Below are 11,188 nucleotides of genomic sequence, written 5' to 3' on the forward strand. Positions count from 1 at the left end.
CAGCCAGGCCCTCCATCGTCCCCACTGCTCTCCTGCTCCCCTGCTCCCCATGCCCTCGCCCGTCCAAATCGGGTGTTTTGTTCTCGGTGTTTAGCCCAGTCTCGCCTCCTCTGAGGAGTCTGTTGTCCTGCTGTCAACCGACTCATTCCTCCCTTCATCTCTCGTCACTTAGGCAATTCTTACCTTCTTCTTTCTGGACATTTCACGAAGTCCAGTCCATTCTTCAAGGCTTAGCTTATGGCCCATCTCTTCCCTGAAGACTTTCTTGATTGAAAGAGACCACTTTGGGTTCCTCAATGCTCCTATGGTGCTGAGGATGGGAGTGGGAGATCAGCTAGGAATGTGTTGGCAGATTGAGCGAGTAGAGATTTGTTTTTCTCACATAACAGGAAATCTGGGAGTAGTTATGGCTGACAGTTGGTGCAGTGTCTCAAAGTAGCAGTGCCAACAGCTTTGTGGTTCTCTTGGACTCTGCCTCATGGTTGTAAGGTGGCTGCTGAAGCTCCAGTCATCACATACATAGCAGGAAGGACGAGAAAAGGGAAAGGGGCAGGGCCAGCAGACTTCCATTTTGTTCTCAACTACCCATTGCCACCAGGTAAGGGAGTTTTCCCCTCCCCTATAGTAGGTGCAGGCAAGGAAAAGGCTTAAAAGGAGTGTGCTCTAATCTCTTATCCTGTGCCCGTGGCAGACATTGCTAAGTGACCACCACACTCTTTTCTGCAGAGCCTAAATGAGTGGCCTCAGAATCATTCTCATCCCAGTCCTCCAGGCAGCTACTGCTGGTTGATTAAATAGTTGACATGGGAAACAAGACTCATTTGGTATCAGCTATTTAAAATGCCTGGCTATATAAGCTCTCTTGGATGAATATTTTTTTCGCTTTGCTTAATTTTTTAGTTAAACAAATACTCTCTTAAAAAAAAACAAAAAACACTTTAGAAACATTCTAGGAAAGGCCAGGTCCTCTTGACTGTCCTGTCTCTAAATCCTGGCCCCTCTTGGGTTGTGATCAAATGGTTCATGCCTCATGTTTCCACTCTGGCCCCTCCTGGTGCAGATAATGTATATATTTTTAAAAATATTTTATTAGTTTCAGGTGCACAAGACAAAGCAATACTTAGACGTTTATCACTTATATCCCGCACACTGTGTGATCCCCCCCCATCCACTATCGCTCTGACATCGCACACGCCATTACATTTCCACTGTCTCTATTCCTAATGCTGTACTCCGCTTCCTGTAACCATATACATACAAATATATACACATACATATATATATATATTCATGTAAAATTATAGTTGGCATTCAGTATTGTTCAGCTTCAGGTGTACAGTGCAGAGATCAGGCATCTACATCACCCCTGAGGTGGTCTCCCTAATGGGACACATGTCCATCGGGTACCCTACAAAATCTTTACATTATTGATTACGTTCCCCAAATAAATTTTCAAAATCCCGTGGCCATCTTGTGGTTACCGACTATTTTTCTAAACCTCTCACCTTCCCCTTATCCCCCCCCCCCACCCCTCTAGCAACCCTCAGTTTTTCCTACATGTTTCCAAAACTGTCTCTGATTAGTTCATTCACTTATTCTTTTCTTTAGATTCCGCATATAAGTGAGATCATATGGTATTTCTCTTTCTCTGTCTGACTTATTTCACTTAACATAATGTTCTCTAGGTCCATCCATGTTGTTGCAAATGGTAAGATTTCTTTCTTCTTTATGGCTGCGTAATACTCCATTGTATAAATGTACCACAGTTTCTTAATCCAGTCATCTACCGATGGGCATTTCGGTTCTTTCCAGGTCTTGGCTGTTGTGTATAGTGCTGCAATAAACATAGGCGTGCATAAAGATTTTTGAATTGGAGTTTTGGATTTCTCCGGATAGACACCTAGGAGTGGGATTGCTGGATCATAAGGTAGTTCCATTTTCAGATTTTTGAGATACCTCCAAACTGTTTTCCATAGTGGCTGCACCAATCTGCAATCCCACCAACAGTGCACCAGCATTCCCTTTTCTCCACATCGACGCCAGCACTTGTTGTTTGTTGATTTATTGATGATAGCCATCTTGACTGGGGTGAGGTGGTATCTCATTGTGGTTTTTATTTGCATTTCTCTGATGGTTAGTGAGGTTGAACATTTCTTCATATGTCTGTTTGCCATCTGTATGTCCTTTTTAGAAAAATGTCTCTTCATGTCCTCTGCCCATTTTTTAATTGGGTTGTTTGTTTTTTTTGGAGTTGAGTTGAGTGAGTTTTTTAAAAACTTGTGATATTAACCCTTATCAGATATATCATTGGCAAATATCTTTTCCCATTTCAATAGGATCCCTTTTTGTTTTATTGATGATTTCCTTTGCTGTGAAAAAGCTTTTTAGTTTGATGTAATCCCACATGTTTATTTTTTCTCTTACTTTCCTCGCGCGAGGGGATATATCAGTAAAAATCTTACTCCGGGTAATGTCTGTGAAGTTTCTTCCTATATTTTCTTCTAGGAATTTTATGGTTTCAGATCTTACATTTAAGTCTTTAAGCCATTTTGAATTTATTTTTGTATATGGTGTAAGGAGGTGGTCCAGCTTCATTTTTTTGCATGTGTCTGTCCAGGTTTCCCAGCACCATTTATTGAGTAGACTGTCTTTACCCCACCGTACATTCTTGCTTCCATTGTCGTAGATTAAATGGCCATATAGGCATGGATTTATTTCTGGACTCTCTATTCTGTTCCATTGATCTATATGTCTGTTTTTATGCCAGTACCATGCTGTTTTGATTACTGTAGCCTTGTAGTATAATTTGATGTCAGGTATTGTTATACCTCCCACTTTGTTCTTATTTCTCAAGATTGCTGAGGCTATCCAGGGTGTTTTATGGTCCCATATAAATTTTAGGATTATATGTTTTATTTCTGTGAAAAACATCGTTGGTAGTTTGATAGGAATTGCGTTGAATATGTATATTGCCTTAGGCAGTATGGACATTTTAACTATATTAATTCTTCCTATCCATGAACATGGTATGTGTTTCCATCTATTTGTATCTTCTTTCATTTCTTTCTTCAGTGTCTTATAATTTTCTGAGTACAGATCTTTTACTTCTTTGGTTAAATTTATTCCCAGGTATTTTATAGTCTTTGGAGCAATTGTAAATGGGATTGCTTTTTTAATTTCTCCTTCTGATGTTTTATTATTGGTATATACAAATGCAACTGATTTCTGAATATTAATTTTGTATCCTGCTACTTTACTAAATTCATCTATCAGCTCTAATAGTTTCTTGGTGGAGTCTTTAGGGTTCTCTACATATAGTATCATATCATCTGCATATAATGACAATTTTACTTCCTCCTTACCGATTTGGATGCCTTTTATTTCTTTTTCTTGTCTGATTGCTGTGGCTAGAACTTCCAGCACTATGTTGAATAGAAGTGGAGAAAGTGGGCAACCTTGCCTTGTTCCTGATCTTAAGGGGAATGGTTTTAGCTTTTCCCCATTGAGTATGATGTTAGCTGTGGGTTTATCATATATGGCCTTTATTATGTTGAGATATGATCCCTCTATTCTCACTTTCTTAAGGGTTTTTATCATAAATGGCTGCTGGATTTTATCAAATGCCTTTTCTGCGTCTATTGATATGATCATGTGATTTTTATTTTTCATTTTATTAATGTGGTGTTGCAGATGATATTTTAATAGCCAGTGTCCCCCTCAAACAGCCAGTCTCTAGGCACTTGGGATGTGGCTGGAATGTGGGAGCAGAGGGACCAAGGCTGACTGTAGCTGTTCTGTAATCCCCACCCCCCTACCCTCTCCAGGAGCCTGAACGAATTGAGGGTATTGTTGCTGGAGGCCAATCGCCACTCCCCAGGGCCTGAACGGGACCTGAGCCGCGAGGTCCACAAGGCTGAGTGGCGGATCAAGGAGCAGAAACTCAAGGATGACATCCGGGGCCTGCGTGAAAAGCTGACTGGACTGGTATGTGGGGAAGGATGGTCTGGGGGCAGGGGAATACCAAGGTGGGGCTGCGGCTGCCATGCTATCAGGTCATAGAGTGGTGACCTCCTAGAGCTACCCCAGGAACAGCCAGGCCACAGAGAAAGTTCAGAATCCCCCAGAACCACAGGGTCAGTGACATAGCTGGTGGAGGGGCCATGGATGGCTGCTGTTGCAGACGTATGGCTGGCTGTGTGACAGTCTGGATAATGCATTGCAAAGGGAGACTTCCTAAGAATCTGACTAATTCAGAGGTAGGATGGGCTACTGCTGGGTGGTGAGCTCCCCATTCAGGGAAGTAATCAACCAGAAAGCACTCCTTGTTTAGGGTCCTGCATTGGGGACTGACACACGACTGTCAGGAAGGAGGGGGCATGTTTGTGTGGCAATGAGGCAGGTGTGTCTCGGCCCCATGGTGGATGGGGCAGCTGTGTCCTGCTGCGTGGAAGAGGAGGGGTAAAGGGGCCACTATGGCAAGGGGTGAGATGGCTGGAGGTTAAGAAGTTATGAGGCTGACGGTCTGGGGGTGAAGATGAGGGACCCACATAAGACAGTATGGAGGGAATAGGGGGGAATTAAGAAGGAAAGAAGGGAGGAACCTGGATTTGGGGACTTGGAGGATGTGAAGTACCTGACAGAGCCTGGGAATTCAGGGCCAGGACAGGGAAAATGCTTCTGTGGGGACCCTCAGGTGAAGGAGGGAGGCCTGGGGGGCGTCCCGGTGATGTTCAGGCCTGGCTCAGAGATGAGGTGGGGCCAGAAGTTTCCCATCTAGTGGAGAGGCCGCCCTCCTGCGACACACACGTGCACACACAGACGCACACACACCCCGACACTCACTCCCTCCCTCCTTCACTTGCGCTCTGGCTGCTTCCAGGACAAGGAGAAGGCCCTGTCGGAGCAGCGGCGCTACTCCCTCATTGACCCGTCCTCAGCACCTGAGCTCCTGCGGCTGCAGCACCAGCTGATGAGCACAGAGGATGCCCTGCGGGACGCGCTGGACCAGGCCCAGCAGGTGGAGAAGCTCATGGAGGCCATGAGGGGCTGTCCCGACAAGTCCCTGGTGAGCCATGGGCCAGGGTGGGCTGACCAGGAGGCAAGCCAGGGGCTATGTCCTGGGAACCCTAGTCTGAAAAGGGAGGCAACCCTGTCTGTTCTGGGAACCCTGTTCTGAGAGGAGAGACACAGGCACGCCCTCTGGGAGTCCCTTAGCATGAGGGTATCTCAGCCTAAGAGGGGAGACGCAGCTGTGCCCTGAGAGCCTTGGTTTCCCAGCGTCCTGGGACCTGCATTCTGAAGGGCTCTGGTCAGTTTGGAGTCTGAGATGATCCGGTCAGGAAGACCTCTCCACCTAGTGGACGGACCAGGAACTGCTGCCTGGTGAACCTCACTCAGCCTCTGCCCATGCTTGACTCTTACAGGCTATCGGCAACTCCGGTTCTGCAAATGGTATCCACCAGCAAGACAAGGCCCACAAACAAGAGGTAAGGGGCACCCTGGCCCCTGGGAGACACACTGGCACTCCCATGGCCCTCCTGTACAGGCAGAAAAAAGCCTGAAAAGTCACCAAAAATACAAAGATGCTTCAATCTTGATTCAATATCCATCCTGCTTTTTTAGCCTTGTTTCCCTTTTAAACAAAAAAGAAAAGAAAAGAAACTTTTATTATAAAGTATTAATGCCTCTTGGGAAACTTTTGGGAGAAAAAAACCCAAAAATATATAAAGAAGAAAATACCAGTAGTCCTGTGACCCAGAGATGACTTCATGTTTTTAAGTGATATCTTTCCTGAACTTTCCTAAGCATGTGTGTATGTGCATATATGTGTACATCTACAGTCAGTTCTCATTATTCACAGATTCCATATTTTCAGACTTGCCTACTCACTAAAATTTATTTGTAACCCCAAAATCAATATGTGCAGCAATATTGTGGTCATTCTTGGACATGTGCAGAGCAGAGCAAAACTTGAGTCACCAGACCTGCATATTCCCGCTGAGGGGTGACAAGACCGTTCTCTGCCTTCTTGCTTCAGCTCATACTTCAAATGTGTCCGTTTTGCAGTCTATTCAGTGCCACATTGTTCACATTTTTGTGTGTTTTTTTCTTGGTAATGTCTGCTGTTTAAAATGACTCCACAGTGCAGTGCTGAAGTGCTGTCTGGTAAGAAGACAGCTGTGTGCCTTATGAAGAAAATCCATGTGTGAAATAAGCCTCTTTCAGGCATGAGTTAAACAGTAAGCTCTCACTTAATGTCATTAATAGGTTCTTGGAAACTGACTTTAAACCCAGTGACATAACGAAACCAGTTTTACCATTGGCTAATTGATATAAGCAAGAGTTAAGTTCCTACAGCATATTCCTGGTCACAAAAACATCACCAAACTTCTAAATAAAGACCCAACACACGTCTAATATTAAACATTGAAATAAGTGTGAACTATACATACATTTAAGAAGATGAATAAAAACAAGTAAGCTGATTATTTTCCGAGCTGCTTATTTCAGTGCAGGGTTGAGAGCGGCCCGAGCCTCTCCCAGCAGCTCAGGTTCAAGGCTGGACCCACCCTGGACAGGGTGCCCTTTCATCGCAGGGCCACTCACACCCACAGTCACTCAGGCGAGGATAATTTAGACACGCCAATTCTCCTAGTGTGCACATCTCTGGGATGTGGAATGAAACCAGAATACCCAGAGAAAACCCACACAGACCTGGGGAGATCATTACAAATGCCACGCAGACAGTGGCCCTGGCTGGGATTCAATTTATTGTTGTTCTCATCAACGTTATAATGAAATGATGTTATTCAAGGACCAGCTGTACTATTGGCCTTGAGTTCATTGTTAATAAGTCAGCAGTATACATTAACTAAGGTGTCTTTGCACAGAATCACACAATAAAACATGGCTGTGTATTGACCAATGACAGAAACATTGTGCTTAGAGGTTCACAGGAACCTAACCCGGTATTTCCCCCGGGAGCAATGGCTCAGGGTTCAATAATTCAGCGTTGGTGGTGTCTTTATAGAACAGAAATACTATGAATAATGAGAAGCTATTATATGTGTATGTATATGTATGTATATGTGTATATATATTAGCTTTTATTTGGCAATAATTTCAAAATTACAAAAACGTTGCAGGAATGGAAATAGTACCCAGAATGTGATATACCCTTTCCTCCATAACTTTGTAAACATTATGCCCCATCTGCTTTATCTTTTGCTCTCTATATGAAGATGTGTGTGTAATACCTGTAATTTTTTTCTAAACCATTTTGAGTATAATTGCATGTGTCGTGGCGCTTAACACTTAAGTCTGTATTTCCTGAGGAAAAGGACATGATTTTACATAACCACAGTTACCTATCTCAGCAAATGTAACGTTGATACTAGGTTTATATCCAGTCTGCTCGCCATACTCTCGGAGCGTCTTCCATCTTTATCCCCTCAGTGTAAGATTCAGTCAAAGGTTGAGTTAACTTATTGCATTTAATTATGTCTTTCTAGTCTTCTTTAATCTGGAACATTTTTTCAAATTTTCTTTGATTTTTATGACACTGACATTTTGCTGTATAGTCCCCACGCCCTTTCTTGATGGGAGAGTCCTCATTTAGGGCTTGTCTGATGGGTCCCTGTGATCAGCACCGGCTTCTACATCTCCGGCTGGAGCACTTTGTCAGTGTCGGGCCTTCTCCGGGCATCCGACCTGGGGACATGACGTCTGTCTGCCCTTCCCTCCTGATGTGAATTTTGATCACCTAGCCAGGGAGGTGTCTGATTTCTCCACTGTGTAGTTATTGGTGTTTCCTAATGAGCAGCCTGTGGAGAGAGACTGTACAACCATGTGAATACCCTGCTCTACACCAACCCTTCCCGCCACACACACCAGTTCAGCGTGACGACTCTTGCCTGAGCCAGTCTTTACTATGATGGTCGCAAAGCATCACATACATCATTTTAATGTACGCATACTCTGTATTCAGTTGTACCGCCTGTTTTTTTTTCACTGAATATTTTAAGCATAGGTATTTTCTCTCTTCCTTAAGCAATCCCTATAAATTCTACATTTTATAAAAGTATGGGTGTAAAATTAGTTTTCTAGAACTTCATGGGCCTGAAGGGAGCCTGTGACTCCCATGATTGTCATGTTTGTGCTGGACTGTTACGTTTTAAGTGTGTTTCCCCCACACCCCGCCCCACAGTTAACCCCGGGCCTTCACCCACAGTCTTATAGGCACCCACCTGGTGGTGCCAGCCTGGTTAGGTGGGAGGAGCCCAGCCCTGGCTCTGTCCCTGGCTTGCTGAGTAACCCTGGGCAAGTGAGGATGGAGTGGGGGAAGCAACTCCTCCCTCCAACCCCGACAGGAGAACCCCGGGCCACAGGTGCTCACCTAGAGACACGAGAACCTTGGCCACAGACGCTGCCAAGGGCCAGGCCTGTGGGTGAGGGGCAGTGGGGAAAGGAGGGCACCCACCCTGCATCGGACCTGTGAGCAAGGTGCAGGCGTGGAGATGTAGGGGGAAGTGGCAGGGTTGTGTCTGCCGCCTGTGCCAGCAACCCTGGGAGCTGACATCCATACCTTGTGTAGCTTTGTCCTCCCAGCAGCCCTGTGAGGCATGTGGGGTCATCCCAATTTACAAACATGAAAACCTCCAATTTTCATTTTCTTGGTTCCTGCCGCCACACAGGCACTCAGGGCTCTTTGTAAACCCATCCGCTCTTGCCTCTTCCCCTCACCTTTCCCTAAACAGCTCCCACCCTATCTCCTGTCTCACCATGCCTCAAACACGCGGCAAAGTGACTTTTCCTGCCTCAGGCTCTTTGCCCATACTGTTTCCTCTACTTGGCACAGGGAGGCTCTCTCCCCCAGCCCACCCTCCCTTTCCTGTCTCCCCCACCCTCCCACCATTCCTGGAGACACTTGATGATCAAGCCCTTGCTCTCTCCAGGACAAGCACTGACCCTGAGGGACACCTTGGAGCAGCCCAGTTGGCACCAGAGCCCCTCCGTTCTGCCCCAGCGGCACCTCCTCCAGGCAGGGGCCAGGACTGTCACTTTGGAGGCAAGAACAGTGTTTGTAACAATAACGTACCCACTGCTGTGGACAATCCCCCACCCAGACCCCCTGCCGGACCAGGAGGCTTCCTCAAGCACGACCTTCTCCAGAAAGCGGTACAGCCCTGGCCCCGGACCTCCAGCCTGGACACCCAGGACAACCTGGCAGCATCTGGAGTTTGGAGGCTGAGCAATCTGGCCAGGCCCTTCTCCCCGGAATGAGATGACCTGAGCACCATCGTGGTGCCCTAGGCATGTCCCTGCCCTCCCTTTCTTCCCCTCCTTCTTCTGGGTCCCCGTCAGACCCCAGAGAGCCACTGTCCCAGGAAAGGGTCAGAGGAGGTCCTCTCCTTGCAGGCACGTGGAGGGAATCCAGTCCTCAGAAGCCGGAGGACCCCCTTTTCTGTAGCCACTTCCAGACAAAGGCAGTGCCCAGGGCTGTTTGTCCCCACATCCTGAGCCTCCTTCAAGCACTGGCACAAGTTCCCCGTGGCCCATCTGCCCAGTGAAATCCCAGGTTCAAGGTGTTGGGGAGCAAGGCTCTTCATCCCTCCAACACCAACACACACTTACACACAGCTCCAAGCTGCTGGCCAGAGGGTGGTCACCAAGGCCAGGAGCCACAGTATTAGGAAAGTTTGGAAGCCCCTCTCCTCAACCCCCCGCCAGTGACCTGGCTTGAAGCTGGAGCAAGGCGGCCCCTGGGGAGCCCACAACAGCTCCAGGCATGTTTTGACTGGTCAGTAATACGGTGCCCTGTGGGCTGATGTTCCAAAACTGGGCTTCTCTCCTGAAGGTGCGCCCGTGCAGGCCCTGGCATATGCACCCACTGACCCTTGGCACACACACACTCAGAGGGGTCACATGCACACGTGGGCATGCAGGTGGGGTGTTTGTAGTCAGCCATGCTCAGGCCACACAGACGCACACACTTGGGTTCCAGGACTGAGCCTCAGGCCTGGCAGAGCTGTGCCCGCACACACCACAAGCATTCCTGCAGCTTGGCTGTGCACATGTGGGTAATGTTCAGGGGTGTGCGTGCCAAGCACATGCCTCAGAGTGCACAGGTACCAGCATCCCCCTTTCAGTCTTACCAGGCACCCGCCCAGCACTTCTTAAGTCCTGTTCTCCAGGAAAAGAACCTAAGGGATGTTGTTGGCAAGAAAAGTCTAACCGTCTCTCCCTCTTCCTCTCAAGCCCTGCTGAGCTTCTCCAGGCCTGTGCGTGGCGGGGAAAGCCAGCCTTTGCCCTGCAGCTCCCACCTCCATAGCGAGAGGGCCCACAGGTTATGCCTTGTGCCGCAGCAGCACCACCGCAGAGGGCCTGACCTGCCTCCCCAGCTCAGGGAGAGTTTTCACTTGGGGTCCCACCCCAGCGGGGCTCCAGGGGGCGCCTGGCATCCCATCATGGCGTTCCCAAGGTGTGCTAGGGTAGGTATGCAGTCTGTTCCTGGAGCAGCCCCGGTAGCCTCAGTGCTCCTGGGTACAGGTGGGTGGTGCCCATCCTAGGGCAGCCGGTTAATCCCATCGGCCCCCTCCACTCTCCCCATTGGCTTTTGGTAGCTCTCGCATGCCGTTTTATTAACAACAGTCTAGAAATGATGCTTTAGTGGCCTAACAGAGTCAAATACTATTTCCAGCAAAATCAGGCAGCTCGTCTACCCACAGGAGGCCTGATTAGTCTACTAACAGCCAAAGGCCCTCACCCGGAGGAGCTGAGCCCCCGCGGGCTTGCAGGAGGCAGGGGTCAAAGAAGCGGCTTCCCTGTGAGGATCTGCGCCTGCCCACTGTGGACTCAGCCATGCCCTTCCCCAGGTCCTCCCCGCACCCCTCCCCTCCCAAAGTGGAATTGTTGAAGTGTGGCGAGTCCGTGCTCGAGACAATAAAGCTTGTGACTGAGGTCCAGGACGCCTGCTGTCGTCTGCTCCTCTCTGTTGGTGCCCTGGGTTCCCCTATCGTCTCCCAAATTGTGGGCACCCTGGTGCCAGGAGTTGGTCTTGATACTGTTCCTGGTGGGCTGTGTGACTCAGGTGTGAATGCCTGATGAGGGCCTGGCATAGAAGAAGTCCGGAGCTGAGCTGCTTTGTTTGGATTTGAATCTGTTCGAGTTATAAGTGGGCCTTAAGAGA

At 47.9% G+C, this 11,188-nt stretch overlaps 1 protein-coding gene across 3 annotated transcripts in view; it reads left to right on the top strand.

Annotated features, from left to right (window-relative positions):
• Positions 1–10,967, top strand: part of CLIP2 (CAP-Gly domain containing linker protein 2) — an 81,932-nt gene extending 70,965 nt beyond the window's left edge. For 2 of the 3 annotated variants that reach the window (XM_019754979.3, XM_019754978.3), the window contains exons 14-17: positions 3,825–3,984; positions 4,880–5,065; positions 5,424–5,486; positions 8,955–10,967. In XM_019754979.3, coding sequence (XP_019610538.2) covers positions 3,825–3,984; positions 4,880–5,065; positions 5,424–5,486; positions 8,955–8,966 — 421 coding nt within the window. In that variant the 3' untranslated portion in view covers positions 8,967–10,967. The remainder of the gene's footprint in view (positions 1–3,824; positions 3,985–4,879; positions 5,066–5,423; positions 5,487–8,954) is intronic. The other variant, XM_019754980.3, reaches the window with a different exon arrangement.
• The last annotated feature ends 221 nt before the right edge of the window (positions 10,968–11,188 follow it).

This window comes from Rhinolophus sinicus, chromosome 3 (assembly GCF_057876585.1).
Source record: "Rhinolophus sinicus isolate RSI-liver-muscle chromosome 3, RSI-T2T, whole genome shotgun sequence".
NCBI lineage: Eukaryota > Metazoa > Chordata > Mammalia > Chiroptera > Rhinolophidae > Rhinolophus > Rhinolophus sinicus.